This window comes from Dromaius novaehollandiae, chromosome W (genome assembly GCF_036370855.1).
Source record: "Dromaius novaehollandiae isolate bDroNov1 chromosome W, bDroNov1.hap1, whole genome shotgun sequence".
NCBI lineage: Eukaryota > Metazoa > Chordata > Aves > Casuariiformes > Dromaiidae > Dromaius > Dromaius novaehollandiae.
In genome coordinates this window covers 45,331,093-45,348,862 of record NC_088130.1, presented here as the reverse complement: position 1 = coordinate 45,348,862, position 17,770 = coordinate 45,331,093, and the positions used below count along the sequence as shown (strand labels likewise).

Sequence of the window (17,770 nt, the reverse complement as noted above, 5' to 3'; positions counted from 1 at the left end):
TAGTTCTTCACAGTCAGCCCCTTGTCTTTCCTACCCTAAATCACTTCTTATCATCCACAGACTTTGTAATCTTGCTATTCAGTCCCCTTTCCAGGTCATTTGGAATATGCTGAACAGTATGGGTCTCAGCACAAATTCCTTTAGAAATCCACTGGTGACCTCTCCAACATGAAATAAATTTTTTTGTTTGTTTCTCATTTTATTAGGTGCTTTTCTTATCTGTATGAGGATCTTTTCTCTTATCCCACAGTTGCTTAGTTTCTTTGTCTAGAGCCTTTTGGAAATCCAGCCAGGCTGTATCAGTCAGATCTCCTTTGTCAACAGCATGCAGTGTCCCTGCTCTTCTGCAGTGTCCCTGCTCTTTCTGTAGGACAAGGCTTTGTCTCAGTAAGGTTTGTACTATTCAGAATCGGCTGTTGCGTGAATAATCCTTTCTGCTTCCCTTAAATAATTCATACTGTAATAGAAGTAAACTTCTGTTCTATGTGGACCTCGTTATATATTACTTAAGTATTAGAGTGGAATAACCAACTAAGTGATAGGGAGAGTTGCATAGTTGGACTGAAGATTTCTACTGCAGTAAAAGTCTGGAGAACTACAGAGATCACTTTTAGTTACTGGGAGAATACCCAGGGTATCCTTTTGTGTGGTATGCATTGCGAACTGCAAGGTGTCAAACTATTTAGTTCCCCAAGTGGTGTAATATGCATATGTTTCCATTACAGGAAATGGTGGTGGTATTACAGCTTTCTCTGGAAGCTCTTAAAAGTACTTATGTTACTGACCCGCAAAGCAGTAGCACCTGTTTATTATTTGTTTCAGATGTGCTTCCAGTTTACACTGGAAAGAGTGAGAGCCATCTAAAGAAACTAGTTCATTGTGGCTTTTCTTAGTGCACTCTTTTCAGTCTTTTCCATCGAGTGGGTTGCAATTAAGCTTGGAGCCATTTATATTTTCCCTGTCATGTGGCTCAGTCTGCTGGTATATTATCATAAACAGAAGTTTGACTATAGAGAATGCTGTTATTTTTCGAATTTTCCTTTGGGAAATATGCTGCTTTTTTTTTTCTTTTTGAAGGTGAATAACTGTTAATGTCATTGCTTTGCAAATGAAGAAGTGGAGGTACAAGCTTTGTCTGCTTCTGTTGTCCGTAAAAGATACTGACTGTATGTAGCTGCTTGTAGGTGAAGGTTGTTTTTATTGTGTAGGATACTGAAAAATTGCAGAGGTATAGTTCATCTGACAGTCAAGTTGTTTAGAATAACTCCTTGGGTAGGGCTCTGTTTCCCAAATAAATAATAAATTAGCATTCTTTTGTTTTTTTCCAGAATTGCTCTCCAATTCCCAACATTTCTTCCCCCCACACTAGTATGTAAGACCACAGGGTACAGAAATGTAGCATGCTTTGAGCAATACTGTTTTGGTTCCTCTAACATTCATGGTCAGGATCTCAGTAAATGCCATGTTAGGGAGAACTGTGTGCTGTTTGATCTCTTACCCTGCAAGAAAACTTCTCAGCATGGATCATCTTAATCATAGACAGAAGAAAGAATATTTTGGTTTTAGATGTACTCTCTATTTATATCACCACATTTTAGGATTCTACCAATTACTCGAACTGGTCTCATTATTAGAGAGAGAAAGGAGAGAGGTAGGGGAGTGAGGAGAAGAGTCATTCATATATGCTTATTAGATCTGTGCAAATATATGGTTAGATAGATAGACATGGCAGAATATGTAATCTCATATATATTCTCTTTTTTTTACATCTCAGCTGAAAATTTTATCTTCTTCCTTTCTATGATTAAAAATTAGAGAACAGAAGTTAAATGAATATACCCTTGAATAATTTTATTAAATAATTTTATTACATTTAATGACATTTTTCCACAATTTGTCTATTAGACTGAGTGACTGGAAGTTGAACCTTCCTTTAACAAAAAAATGAAATTCAAATTGTATCTTTCTTTGCTTTGTAAATCTAGACAAAACAGGAAGGTATTTACTACTGAAATCTTTTTATACAAACTGTGGTCACAGAGTATTTGAAATGTTTGCTTTGCAAAGTGGTGGCCAGCAATAGCAGAAAAATTGAAAAGGCTTCGTGCTACATAGAAAATAAATAGATTTTCAGTAATTTCTGTCTTTTTCATGGTGATCAGATAAATTATTATTTTTTATGTTAGATAATTTTCTAATAGGTAAGGAGGATTGTATAAGCTGAGAAATAGATGATCAAAGCTCACGTATATATTGATTACTAGAGGGGCTGAGAAGAAAAGTTTCTTCCTATTTTCCACTCCCATAAATCATTGCACAGTTGGATAGGTGAACTAATGAGTTACTCGGCTATAAGTGTATACAAAAATACACATGAAGAAAATATTTTTCTCTGGAAGGGCTACCCATCCAACCTAAATGATGTGTGGGCTCAAGAGCACACGTGGAGTAGTCAGTGAGGGCAGAAGAGCTTTGTTGAAAGGATAAGAGGGAAAGAACAGGGCTAGGCACATTTCAAGCACAGGGAAGATCATAAAAAATGAGACAAAGTGAAATGAAAGAAAGGATTGCTCAGAAGACACAACTAGTCAGAGTAAGGAGTTTTGGTTTATCTTCTCTGTTTAACTTTGAATTGTCAGGTATTAATTACTTTCACTGCTGAACTGAATATACCAAGGAACTTATTTGGTATGGCAAAACCTGTCTTTTTGTGATATTTCTGTAAATGGTAGTTGTTCTTTTTAATTTAAAATTGTATGACTAAAGCAAGAAGTAATTTAAGTATCAGATTCCAATCTTAATCATGGTGGTATAGATCTGGTGTGAATCCATTATTTTAGTGACTTTACTCTGTATTTTCATTGTGAAATAAATGAGAAACAATCCTTAAGCAAGTAACTCACTTGCTTACATCGATACGGATTGTTCTGTGCTTTGGAAGGCATTGCTGATATAAATGACTATTCTAATCTGTTTATGCTATCCCTTCTTTTAAGAAAAGCATTACAAGTTAGCTAGAGGATATGCTAGAAATGACTCATGTACCTGTATTTCTGAAACTACAGTTAAATCTGAATCTTAATTATATATACTTATCTTTTTGTGAAAACATCTACCCTTTCAGTTTACTGTACATAAAGATTAATATAACAAAAAGGGTTTGCATAAATCTACCTGGGCATATCACTTTTTCTGTAAACAAAATATTTGTCCTGAAATGAAAGTAATTTCGTAACATCTTGTATATGATGGAAATAAGAATAGCTGTGCCATGTCAGACCAAAAATCTCTATAGCTCCTGTTTCCAAGAGTACCTGTGGTGTAGGAAAAAGTGTGAGAGGGCAAGCACATAAAAATACATCTCTCATGTACTCCACCACAACCTGCAGCTCATGGAGCTCCTTATATTTAGGTTGTGTTTTTGTGTTCAACAGCCCTTGACGGATTTTTCTTCTACTTTGTGATCACTCTTTTACCACTCTTTCAACCTGTGTAAATTTTTGGCATCTACAGCATCCAGTGGCAAGGCATTCCACACACGAGCTGAGTTTGTGATACGGAAGTATATCCTGTTGTTCGTTTTGAATATGGTGTTTCGTACGTTATTTGATGGCCCCTCCCCCCAATTAGGAATGACCAGTTGTTTGCTATTCAGATTGTCAGTGCCACTCGATTTCACAGATCTGTCCTGTCTCCCATCAGTTGTCTGTCTTTGAGGATGAAGAGGCATTTAGTCCTTCCTCACGTGGAAGCTGTTCCATACCTTTATCTTTGTCGTCGCATGTCTTCGAACCTCTTCTAGTTTCTCTGTATGCACTTCGTAATGTGGGGACCAAAGCTGCACACAGTATCCCATGTGAGGCTCGCCATGGAGCTAGGCTGTGGCATAGTGCTCCTTTCTTTGCCATTCCTAATATTTATTTTCCTTTTTTGACTGATGCTGAACATTAGATGCTGCACATATGCTGTTGCACTAGCAAGACTTAATGCTTTGAAAGACCACTCACTTTTTAGTAAAAGTCTTGCCTATTCTCTGGTAGTCATTCAGGATGTTATTTATATATTTATTGGTAGTAAATTTTTCAGATTCTAACCTGAAGGGTATGCTAGGGAATATTCAAACTGGTAACATGGCAACTATTTTTGCAAATGCAGCTATCATTTTTTGATTTCTGACTCATGATTTTTAAGCATCCTGCATAGATTTTTGGAATTGATTGACATCTGCTTTCTGAAAATCAGATTTCTTGAAGATACAAATTAGCTATTGAAAATAATCAATTTTTGCCAAAATCAGGAATATGTCTGTTTATAGAGACAAATTATGTGCAATAATGGAAATAAATGAACTAAGCTGAAGTTTTCATAAGGGGCTGAGGGCCAGGTTTTTTGAAGTATTTACATCATAAACTGCTTTTGTGAATAGTGGGAGTTGGCCACCTCATTTTCTTTTAAAATCTGATCATAAAATGAGTTTTCAGGGTGTTAAGACTAAGGATGGTCTTGGAATATGAAATAAATATTGAAGTCACTTATCCAAGGGCAATATTTTTTGAAGAATTGTATTTTTATTTTTTTCTATAGAGATAAATCTATTTAAACACTTGTTTGGTAACCTACAACCACCACAAAAACAGTAAAATATTTGGATCATTTTATTTGTTCTAGCATTAAATATTTGAAAAGAAACAGCTGAATGAAATTCCATTGCTTTCTGAGGTAATAAAAGTTGTATAATTTCCCAATAGAGTACTTCAGAGGAAGTAAAGCAGCTGGTGATGCTCACAAGGCGGCTTCAGGAAAGAGGCTTCTGTTTGAAAATAAGAAAATTGATGGCAAAGACTGTGGTATTTTTTTAAGGTAAAAGAAAAACTTTAATATTTCATTGGCTACTGATACATTGGTGATCACAGGGCAGAAGAAAAATGTTTACCCTCTTTGCACAGGCAAAGGCATCGTAGTTTTGATATATGCCCTAACTCTGTAAAGTGAGTATGTGGGCATGTGAAGGCAGACTCTATTAGACAGATCCATAAAAGGCATCTGTCTGGTTGCTGATTTAGTGCATGGTGCTATTGCTGCTGCCTGGTCAACCATGCTGAAAAAATAAAATAAAACTGGAGCAGAGGAAGAGAAAAACTACTGAGATGCCTAGGGAATGAACATTTTATCTTACAGAGGGAACAAAAAGAATGTGACTTGTTTAGTCTACCAGACTGGAAAAGGGAATTCTGTAAAATTCATATGGCAGGGGGAGAAGACCATCCAATAATTTTGCATTTCATCTGCAATGACAGAGGTGGAAATTTAACAACGGGGCTGAAGGGAAAAGGAAAGTCAGGTAAATGTTGGGGGGAGGAATATACTAGCTTAAGGGGACAAATTATACGATGGGATGGATTATATTATATAATCTGGCAGTCCTATAAATATGCTGTGTTGAGCTCACTCCAGTGAGCATCGGTCTATTTTCCATGGCTGGTATGTCTGATAAAAGTTGACCTGTGCTGCCTGTGAAGCAATGCGCTTGGCTGAACAATAGACAGTACATTTCTTTGGCAGAAGACAAGGGCTTACAATGGGTGAATTAGCGTGACTGACAGAGTTCTGTATATATAGCTCAACGTGAGTGCACTTGCCTTTTTCTCTTCAATAAATTTTTCTCAAAGATAATATTCTATCAAACAACTTCAACTACAAGCTCTAGTAAAAGTATTTGCTCAATTTTAGGATTTGTTTGTTTTCATTACCAGGAACAAATAAGGGTGGTTTTTAATTGGTTTATCTTTTTGAGTCTTATTATGAGCCTGACATACGGCATTCCAACAATATTCTGAAAAGTATATCTAAAAATACAATCTTTTATACTGCTTATTTGAAGTATTTTAAATAATTTATATTGTGTAATGCTATGGCTTCACATACAGTAGCTCAGCATATTGGAAGCATATTCTCTATGCTAAACCTTAAAATTGTAAGTGTGACCTCATAATTTTTCCTTTAGACCAAACCCTAATACTGTAATTGGAGGATTTAATGTATAAAGCGCGTAACTGTATTTTTTGATCTCCTTGCTGTGTCTTTCATTGTGGTCTTTAAGAACATAAATGATGAAGATGAGTATTCACAGTAGCAAAGAGCATGGCAGAGTAATACATAATACAATGATGTTGAAAAGTAAGCATTATTAGTCTTTTAAAAGTTATGTATCTGCTACAGACACCACACACGTCTGTGTGTGCATTTATGTTCCACAGCAGATTCTTCTAGGAGATTTTATTACGTTTTCTCTTTTTATAGGGTTTTTTTTTTTTTTTATCATTAGTTTCAGTGCTTCATGATCTAAACTGAGCTGAGCCCTCCCCTATCTGTGTATGCATATTCAAAACAAGTGGTCCTCTTTTATAGCCTTATGTATCTGGGAACATTATAGAAGTGTGATGTAAACAGGGAACTTGAGTATGCACAAGAAGTGCTTATCAAAGAAAAAAATGATTCGAAGTATGAAGAACAGTAATAAAATAGAAACCTCTCAGGATCTTCATAAAAAATAGAGACATTGTGTGCCAGAATTTTCTTTCCAAACTTTCTTTTGCTCTCTTCTGTCTAATCTGTCTGTATATTTGCCTCACTGTGACTTAGAGAATTTACTCTTTTTAGAAGCCTCTAGTACTGCTTCTAATATTTGGTGTCTCATATCATTGCAAAACTCTGTTTTGTTTTGTTTTAGTGGCAAAAGTCTGCCTACTGCTTCCTTTAGATTTCCTAAATTGATTGAAAGTTATCTCTTAAAAGATGCAGGAGAATTAAAATTGGTTTCTCTCTGCTTCCTGATGTCTTGTTTCTAGTCAGATTACAGAACTGCCTTTAGGTTTTCTTTTGGTAAAGATACAGTTAATATAAAATTCTTAGATTTTATTTCCTAAAGTCAGATCTTGTTTATAGAAGCTAAGATGTGGTTATTAGTTTGGATGCTCCTGGAGTGTCTGTCCGACTCCCTCCTGCTTTCAGTAAAGACCTGGTCTCCTGATCATCCCTGGTACATGCAGGTTAATTTTTTTTCTGAGCTTCCTTCTAGAAAGAGCTACAAGATTCCTTCTGAGAGGAAATTTGGGCATAGTTGACACTTGACACAGTTTGCTGCAGTACCTAGAGATGAGGCCGCGGCACCTTTGGCTCTTTCTACCCGAAACACATGAAGACATGCCTCATACTCCCTCAGTTGCCATGCCTTAGAATCACCTCTCTAGCCAGATGTAGATCTATGTGAATGCAGCCAGCTTATTCCAGAAAGAGTTAGCTCACAGTGTGTGGATAAAAGTCAGAACCTACAACTTGTTTGCTGGAGTGATCTAGGAGAATTAGCACTGAATCAGGAGATTTTTCAATCCTATATTCCTAACTGGAGCAAGATAGCAATTAAAATCATGAGTTTCCTTAATATGTGCCTGTATATGCTCACAGATTATTGCTCACAGAGTTATTTGAACTCAGAAGTGACTTTCTCCACTGGCAGCCATATCACTTTCTGTGGTGCAGTTCAAGATCTAAGAGCTAAATATATCCGGTGAATTGTAGTGCAGATCTTTGTGTACACACACGTATATAAAACAAATGCTGCATCTGACACACAAAATAAATGAATGATACTGGTTTGTTTTCTAACAGAATTCTAAAAATGACTTCATGCTTATACAATGTTCCTAACTTAGTTTACTTTCCCTTAAGGTCTTGGCATTGACAACAGGACATCTTTATTGCAGAACAGTTCTTTTATGTGGGATGATACACTTTTCAATATCTCCATGCATGCAGCAATTCGACATGGAAAATGGAAGTTACTAACTGGATATCCAGGTAATGAAGTAACTCCTTTTCATCCAACATGTCATGTTTCCTCTCCCTGCCCCAATTTCATTTTGTTTAATAAATTATCATTTCTCTTATTTACTCTGCTAAGTTTTCAGGGTTTTGATCATGTGCAAGAATCTAGGAGGGACACTTTTAAAATGCATACAATGCATTAAAAACCTTGCAACATCAAAGGATATAAGTGGCTTTCACTGTTGTGGAAAAACTATGAAGTAGAAAGTCCATGAAATTACTTGCTCTGAAATTAAGTGAAATGAAATTCTGAATCCCAAAGGTGAAGCATATTGCCTTCCTTACAATGGTGCAGCTCCTTTGTATAAATAGGACTCTTGTAGAAGTAGCCCTGGTCTAGACAGACTTGGGTGCTGGGCTAGAGTTAAGGAATGCAGGAACAACCACTGGCCAGTGGCTTGACAAGTGACCCAGTGATTTCCTTGATTACAATGTAACTCTGCCTCTCCACACCACTGCTCTGTATCTGAGAATTAACCCTTGGTCTGTTCCTGTTTCTGTAGGATGCAGTCACTGGTTCCCTCCACCTTTGTTCAGTGAGTCAGTGATTCAGTCGTCTGATCCACCAACAAAGAGACTTTGGCTTTTTGATGTTGTTCATGATCCTGAGGAGAAAAATGAGTTGTCTGAAAGATATCCTAATGTGGTGAAAAAACTGCTCTCACGACTTCAGTATTATTATAAACGTTCAGTGCCTGTGTTCTACCCTGATGAGGATCCCCGCTGTGATCCAGCAGCAGCTGGGGCCTGGGGTCCTTGGGCATAGTGCACAGCATCGCACCCTGCAAAACTCACCTGTAGTGGAGTTGGATTTGTAGTCTCAGGGTCCTAGTCATATATTTCTTACCTTGTTTTTTACAGTATTGCTAATCGTGAGTTCATTCCGTGAGTAATTCAGTCTTTCTTACCCTTAAAATGTGGTGGGAATCTTATTTCAGTCCTCCCCACTCTCTCCTTCTCAACAATTATACATGAAATGTTGATAAAATTAGAAATCTGTTGTTTGAATATTCTTTGTCAATAATGTGCCTTTAAAGTAGGATGTTGCTTCCCTCCCTGAAAGAGATTACTTCTGTTAAAAAGCTGCTATGAGTCATGGAAGCAGAATGATTCATAATTCTGTTGTGGAAGAAACTGATGTTTCATTTCATGCTTGCCCAGAAGACAAATTCTATCAGAAGCTGTTACATATTTGTAAAGAATTGAAGAAATACAGCAGTTGACATAATTTTTACCTTTCACGTGCACTTCTGTCCAGAAAAGAGAACAGTCAGAAATCTCCAAGAATAAAAAAACCCTTTCAGTATACAGCAAAATACCTTATTCCAGTTCAGTGCTAACATATGAAATTGGGGTAGAGAGAGGTGGTTGACTTGAGGACAGGGCTGCCACGCAGAGGGACATTAACACACCGGAGAAATGGATGAACAAAAACTTTATGAAGTTCAACAAGGGCAGAGTCCTGCACTTGGGATGGCAAAACACCACACAACAGTATAGGCTGGGCTCTGACTGGATAGACAGCGTTGCCTTGGGAAAGAACCTGGAGTGCTGTTGGACAACAAATTGAACAAGAATCACCATATGCCCTAGTGGTGAAGAAGGCCAAGGACATATTGGTGCATATTAGCAAGAGTGTAGCCAGCACATGGAGGGAAGTGATTATTCCCCTCTATTCAGCATTGGAGCACTGCATCACATTTTGGGCTTCCTTATACAGGAAAGAGATTGATATGCTGGAGTGAGTCTAGCAGAGGGCCACAGAAATGAGCACATGACAAATGAGGGGTGGCTAAAGAACTGGGTTAGTTTAGCCTGGGAAAGAAAAGATAAAGGGGGGATTGTTATCTTCAGTGAGCCAGAGGAAGGGCATAGAGAAGATGAAGCCAGACTCAGAGGTGTGCAAAGAGAAGACAAGAGGCAACAGACACAAGCTTCAACAGACACAAGTTGCAACACAGGGAGTTCCAATTAGATATAAGGAAAAAAAATCTCACCATGAGAATGGTCAAATACTGGAACAGGTTGCCCAGTGAGGTTGTTGTATCCCTATCCTTGGAGATGTTCAGAACTTGGTCGGAAAAGATTCTGAGTAACCTAATCTTAACTCTGAAGTTGGATCTAATTTGCAGATTGGCCCTGCTTTAGTGGTGGTTGGTGGAACAACCAGATGGACCTCCAAAGGGCCCTTTCAGCCTGCATTATTCATTGATTCTATGATGAACAAAGCCTTACTCTCACTTATTGTCCACCTTTCTGGTGAGTACCCTTTCTGCTCAGATTGGTTTTTTATTATCACAGTAGCAACTGTTTTCATCTTGAAGTGGGCTGTGAGCCAAGGGGAAACTAGGCCAAACAACTTTACTTGGTTACTCACCAAATTGATGTGAGAAGATCAACCCACCAGCTCTCTTAACTTTGTAAACCTCTGGAGTCTGGCCAGAATTCTGTTGGTGCTTTTCAGCATCCTTTGCCAAATTCTCAGGCTGCAGAACTCTAGCTGTCATCCTCTCCAGAAAGTAGGAACCTAACTGCATGTTTTCAGAATCCAGGACCAAGTCCTGTGATTTGCACTAAAGTTTTGCACACCTTTTCCCAGTTTTCCTTCAGGAGACATCTGCTAATTGTTAGCAAACAGACTTATGAAGAGACTGTCACACTTGACAAAATTTTCTTTCTTTCTTTTTTTTTTTAAACTACAAAGATAAAGCATAGGAAAGATGGAACTTCAGGAAATCAAAAACATGTATTAAAATAAACAAAAATTCCTGCCTTCTGCTACAGCTGATTCTCCATTACACTGTTTTAAACCTAACTTGCCTTTCCCACCTCCGATGTGTACCTACATATACAGGAAGGGGAGCCAAAGTTCTTCAAAAGCTTGTTCAGCTGTTTGTCTTTTTCCCAAGGAGTGTCATGTTTTCCCTTCTCCTTTGTCACTTCTGCCTCTTTATCTCAGTATTTTCCCATTCTGTTTCCTTTGCTGTCTTCAGCCTTGAAGGTGAATAGGGAAGAAGGATGGATTGGGAGAGAATAATTCTCCTATATTGGGCAAACATATATTCTCCATGGTTTAGTCTGATATGTCTTGGAAGCCTGCATCAGACCAAGGTTCAATCCATCTCCATCAGTGATTGAAAGCACACAGCTGCACAGGAGTAAAGGGCAAGCATATGTGATAAGTTCTCCAGATTGTCTTTAATATTCTAACTTTGGCTCAGAGAAGAACTGAACCTCAGACATTTAACTTCTATGTATTTAATAGCCCTCAGTGTAAACTCTTAGTATTTACACAATCTTCTTCCACAGTTAGGAGTTCCACAGCCTAAATACACAATGTGTGAAGAGTCACCTCTGTTTATGATATGCTTCTGGGCAATTTGAGTTTTCACTGGTAAAATACATATGGTGTGACAGAAGTCCCTACTATACCATGTTTAGCAACTTTCATATTAAACAGTATCTTTATAATAAAAAACAATTTATATGTTCTGTAGAGGTAGTCTCCAAATAGGTACTGTACATGACCATCTCTCCTTCCATTTCACAGAACTGTTTTCAACTTTTCTTTCTATTTTGGCTTCACAGCACAACAGCATTTCACTCTCAAGCTTCAAGAGATTCTTTAAGATAACTTTCTGAGACAAACTGTTATCTGCTGACCACAGGAAGGGATCAAAAATGTAAGCAACAGAACCTTTTTATAAGCTATTGCATCACCTTGACAAAGCTCCAGTCTTTCTTCAGGAGCTCTAGAAAACGTTTATTGTACTTCCCTTTACTAACTGTTACAGTATATCTGTTTTATACCAACATAATGATTTATGCTGGTTTATAGCTTTTACCTTTTTAATACTGTAACTTTAAGCTTCATATCCTGATTTTTTGTAACATATAAGTAATTACATATAGTTTGGAATATGCGGTTCTGAAAGAATGAGGTGTCACTATATCACATGTAACTTTCAGAATTAGTATTTCTATGTTTTACGCATTAATTATATAGCTGGGCCTTCAAATGCCTTTTTGAAATAAATCATGCAAGTATCAGAGATTCCATCTGTTTAGTTCTCCATTCCTCATTCATTCAGAATTTGTTGGTTAATTTATTATTGCAATCAACATGTAGATGGAGAGGTTGACAGCCATTCCCCAGTACATAAGGGAAACTAGGTCCAATCAATTTACGTTATTATCACTCTTGAGAGGATTGGGATTTTTTTTGTGTGAATATTTGTTTAGAACTCTGTCTACACTAGTAGATATGTAGGACTTGAAAGCTCACTGCTCTCGGTCAATACCACATATGACATTTTAGTTTATAAAAGCAATTACAGGATGTGGTTGCCACAATAACAAAAGATTGGACTCAGGAATGTGGGGCAGAGATGGGCCCCCAAGTCACTGTGTATCATTCAGTGTTCTGCATTCACATTACATGAGAAAGGATGTTGGCTTACCCACAGAAGTGGGAACTTTTGTCAATGATATTTTTAATACAGGTACTGTTTTTATCATGCTGTTATCCAATTTCGTGGAATAGAAGAAAAAGGTATCAGCTAACTTGCAAAAACCCAGATAATTCATGTTCTTCCATCAATGTCAACTCCTTGGCTAAAGTTAGAAAGGATCAAAGAACTTCTAATTTTAATTTCAAAAGTAAGTAGAGTTGTTGCATGTTCTTTTTTCTCTCTGTCCTGCAATCTGTATTTTATTATCTTGCTGATACAAGTCCATCTACCAGCTAGAGACTGTGGTATGTCACTGTTTCCTGTGGTATAGAATTCATATTCTATTTCCCCTTTTTCCTAACAAAGAGATGTTGTATTTTAAAATTCATTATTTTCTCAGCTATAGAGTAAATATTTATTTTATTTCCTAATTGTTTTCCCTGGGTGGTCCTCCATAAAATATTTAAACTGAACTGAGGTAGGGAAAAAAAAAAAAAAACAGCTGGCTCACACATTCAAGTTGGTATCAGCAGAAAGTTGTGTACCATTTAGTTGTTTCAGATTGGGAAGTACAGAATTCTTTGTGCTTTGTGGTTACATGAGTAGCATTCAAAAATGCAAGCATTTTGAACTCTCTAAATAACACTTCATTTCATCCCTTTTCAAGTTTTAAGTTTCAATCTTAATCTAACAAACTTCTGAGTATTTCAGATTTGAAAGTCTTCATTTTTATATTATAAAAATAATTTAAACTTTAAATAAGTAACCATGTTTAGGAAGAATGTTCATACTGGCTATACATTCTGTTGTTTACAGAAGGATGTACACAAACAAGGAAAGAATCCTTTTATAAGGAAAACAGAAGATCTGAACCTGTTCTTGAATCCAAAGCCCTATATTTGTCCCGTAAATAATTTGAGAACATGGACTTCCCTATAGTTGATAAATGGGGCTTGCATGAAAACCTGAGTTTAATTCTTTTAAAAAATATCTAAACAGAAGAACCCAGAGTTTAAACCCTTTCAGGCTGCGTGAATTTGAAGATGCACTAGCAGTCCCTGTTGGCTTCTTGCAGTTTGCCTCGTATCTCACTCTCTGACAAAGTGGTTCAATAGCAATAATGCTACTAGGAGTATTTCCAAAGCTCTTCCATGTTTTCTTTAAGAAGCAATAGAAGAGCTTGATATTACGCCGAGAATCCTATTACAGTGACCTGTGCCACCCCACTGCTACCCAGAAGGTCCTGATAGAAGGGGTAATAGTGACAGAATTACTGATAACCCCTATGTGTGATGGAGCCCGACACACCAAGATATGCAGTCTGTATGTGAAATCAGGTTTGTACTCCTAGGATCTAGGAAATCCAACTGAGAAATAGGCAGGTGACTTACAAAACACAGGAGGCAAACAGTCTAAATGAAAAAACTTGACCCTAACCCCCCCCCCCCCCCCCAATAACTAGAACTCTCGGCTTTGTCTCTCTTCTAATCCTAATCCCAACTACAAAACAAATGTGACCCTAGCATGGGCAGTTTCCTTACCAACCAGGGCACAGTCCTCCAGTACCTGAACAGGCTTAGCAGAGGCAGGTGCTAGTAACAGGGCCCATAGTCAGCCCCAGACAAGGAGAGGTGATGAGCCAGGTCCAGGGTCCATCCAGGTGTGGTCCAGTCAGGAGCAGCTGGAGTTGAGGCTAGAGACAGGGCTGGAGACAAGGCTACAAAACAGGTCTGAGGCCCATCCACATTACAGGGCTAGAGACAGGATTGTGAACAGGCATGTCTCTAGCACAGCTCAGGCAAGGACCCAAGGCCCAAGCCATGAGCTGAAATTTTGCTCCTGAACCCTAGGAAGAGGGTGTAAGTGGAGACCCCCAGTGAGACTGGTCAGGACAATTTGTCCCTCTTTGAACAGCAGTCCCCTGCAGCCGGGTGTGTTGTCATGCTTGCAGAAATCTTGGCTCAGAGGGGGACTTGCTGCGGGCTGCCATGGAGCCACTTCAGGGGTCCCAGAGCCAGGGCATGGAGACAGTGCGTGCAGAACTGGGGCCAGGCAGGGGGTTCAGGCAGTCGCTGAAGAGCCCTAGCCGCATGCATGTGCATGTGTGTATGTGTGTGGGGGGGATGTCAAGCCCCCACTGAGACAATCAGGGATTGATGTGTGTGGGGGGGGCGTTAGCAGGTTTTGAACTAAATGGCCTAACTCTTTCAATTTACAGTCTTTGTTGCTGCAAATGGACGTTACTCAGTTTCAGATGTGGGAAGATCCTGGTTAAGCAAACAACATGAACAGTTACCTAGGGTCCCAAGCTCATTTAGATATTCTGGTTCCAGTGTTTTCAGAGGTATTCTTCTGGTGCCTCACAATGTGTGTATGAGTGCATCTATGTAGAACAGAACTGCTGCAGAGAGCAGTAAAAACATTTTGGCAGAGAGTAAGCAGAATGAGTCAGCCATCCAACCATGGATGGGTTCAGTAACAGCCCTTGTGATAGTTGCATACCGTGGTTAGCTGAGGCAAACGGGATGATGCATTCAGTTCTTGTTGCGTGAGTGTTCCCTCCTGAGAGTATTATTTCTGTGGGGTGTGGTGAAGAGATACTGGAAAGGTTGGTGATGTATCTGCTGCCAAGTTTCTAAAAATTGGCTATAGACTGCCATCATCAAAGTAGCTACGGGATGTTCATCCTCTAATTCTGGCTAAACTCAATAGCAACAAAGGCAGCTATATTTTGTCTGCAGGGCTATAGTTAGAAAAAGTACAGTCAGAATCACTAGAATTGGATCTAAGGAATGTAGTGCTTATTTGGACGAGTCTCCAAAAGCCACAACAAGGTACTACACCAAAGCCACAGTTCTGTGCTGCCCGATTCTGGCATTCAGAACCGTGATAAAAATAAAGGACTGTGTCTTGCTTTGTATTATGCATTCTTATGAGTTCTTCAGGCAAACAAGGAGTTAGAACTCAGCAAATACGCATACAAACAAAGTAAGCTGTGTTCTGTATTCAGCAATGTTTGTTGAGTAGTTTTGGGCATAAAGCCCACAGTAATGAATGGAAAACTTTGGTTAGGACATCTGTGGCCTACCCAAATCATTTTATGGCATCTAAAATTCTGCCTGAAACATCACTTGATGGGCCTATTAACATAGTATGTTAGAACCTTGCTTTCTTCATTGCATACATTCTCACAGAATGCTGATAAAGTAGGAGAACACTATAACTTTTTATCGGGAATTTAGACATAGAGAGCTAAAATGACTTATCCAAGGACATCTAAGCCTTTATGTTACTTTAGTTTATCCTGACTTATCCAAGGACATCCGAGCCCTTATGGTACTTTGGTTTATCTTGTCTCACTGGGAAAAAAAGTTTAATAGGTCTCTGGACAATGAGAAGATGAGCACTGAGACCATCAAGTCAGAGGCTTTGGGGCGTGAACCTTTGCCTTTTGACTTGACTTCTGCCAGACATACATCTCAGTTCTGGCTTGACACTACTTAACTCAGTATAACAAATATCTTTTTATCTATAGATTCCTGTATTGGCAGGTCTGAGACTCCAAATGTTATTTTCTGGGTGTTGCTCACCAGCGCAGGTTTATCCATGAAAACACAGTTTTGCCCTGTGTATTAGTGGTAATAGAAACCTTTTTAAAAGGCTGTGAAAATCATGACTGTCATCCCAAGAACCATAAAAACACTGCTGCTTTGTACGTGGCCCCTGTAGATTTACTGAATTTTCACTCCAATTCTTGTCTTCTTTGCTTTGTTTTCAAATATTCCATTTTACAAGTCATATTTGATTGACAAAGTGTGTGAAATAATATCAAGGTAGCTATTAATCTGGTCTGGTCACCCCCCCCCCCCCCCCCCCCAGCAGTGACATGTTTTAGAAAAAAAGTAATTCTCTTGCCTTTTCAATTCTGTTTTGGTTTTACTTTATAATGAAGATTTTATAATGAAGAGAGCATTGTCACCATGTATTAAAACAAATGGATAAAAGCAGCATTTACATTAACTATTATTGTGCTTCTAGCTCAAGCTCATAGACTAATGGAGTGTAAAAGCCCGAGTAAGAATTTGCTGGTAGTTTTCTTTTTCCATAAATTCAGCCTAAAGAAACCTAGAACAGTTGAAATGGCTCAGTCTTTGGCTGAGTAAAACATAAGCACATTTTTAGTATCAAAGAAAACTTATTAAAATATCCCAGCTGGATTCTGAAAAATGTGGGAGGAATTGAGTGTAACATTGCATTTTTTGTTTATAATTGCCCTAGAAGGTAGTCCACTCTGAAGAAATGTTGACAGAAGTGAATGACTGAGAGATTTTCTCTTAGAGGCAGCAGGTATAGAGTGTCTGAAATTCTGTTGAGTTATAATTGCTTGTTAACAGTAGGATTTTTTGGTAATGATCTCTGTCCACATTACCTGGGGATTTCATGTACATTGTTGTATATGGAGGACTTTTTAGAATTCAGCTTTTTTCTGTATTTATTTTGTAATAAAGAAAGTAAGGTCATGGTATGTTAAACAAACAGCTAAAAACAATTTTTTTAGCCATTATTCTGCCTTTAGAAAAGGGGAAACCTTTACATGCAAAAAGGAAGATTTTCTGTCCAAATTTTTATTCTATTTATAGCAGTAAATAAAACTGCAAGAAGCCATCCCATTTCTCTTTTTGGAGAGAGTGAACAGAGCTAAAAAGACTGAGTGCAGTGTTAGGAGGAAAATCTCATTATTAACCCACAAATATTATTGAGGGTGTTTGTACTATTCAATGAATTATGCATCTTATATTTAACTTGAGAAATAAAATATGGATGAGCCCAATCCAAAACCTAAATCCAGAGGAAGGAAGCTGCTAGTTTATCAAAGTTTGTTGTACTTCTAAATTTCACATTTTGAGTCTTTGATTCTAAACACCAAGATTAAATTACTTAGTGCATTGGCATCTATTCTCTTTAGAAGCAGTGATGATGCTGAGACTGTATTATAACAACATTGTTTAACAGCTATTCCTCTCATGTCCTATAGGAGTGTATTTGTAAGCATCACTGCAGCTTCTAGCAAAAGCTGGCTTTTTAATAACAGCCACTATCCATCCTTTTAATTAATGTGTTTTAATAACATCTGTTTGCTGGCATGTCAAAATAAAATAATGGTCCATTTTTATATGTAAAATCACAGAGTCACACAATAGCTGGGGTTGGAAGGGACCTCTGGAAATCATCTGGTCCAACCCTCCCTGCTCAAGCAGGATCAGGTAGAGCAGTTTGCCCAGGACTGTGTCCAGCTGGGTTTTGAGTGTCTCCAAGGATGGAGACCCTGCAACCTGCCTGGGCAACCTGTGCCAGTGCTCATCCACCCTCACAGTAAAGAAGTTTTTTTCTTGTTTAAAAGTACTGCTTTTATCCATAGTTTATTTTCATTGTGC

The 17,770-nt window shown here is 38.1% G+C and overlaps 1 protein-coding gene across 4 annotated transcripts in view; it reads left to right on the top strand.

Moving 5' to 3' along the window:
- The window catches only part of LOC112987068 (arylsulfatase B), a 90,518-nt gene that overhangs the window by 57,404 nt on the left and 15,344 nt on the right, over positions 1–17,770 (top strand). The window contains exons 7-9 of one of the 4 annotated variants that reach the window (XR_010385817.1): positions 7,729–7,857; positions 8,388–11,567; positions 12,387–12,543. Coding sequence is in view for 2 of the 4 variants with exons in the window: in XM_064500816.1 (XP_064356886.1) it covers positions 7,729–7,857; positions 8,388–8,650 (392 nt within the window). In the remaining 2 variants the exon portion in view is untranslated. Of the gene's footprint in view, positions 1–7,728; positions 7,858–8,387; positions 11,939–12,386; positions 12,544–17,770 lie in introns of those variants that run through there. The other 3 variants (XR_010385818.1, XM_064500816.1, XM_026106756.2) reach the window with 3 other exon arrangements.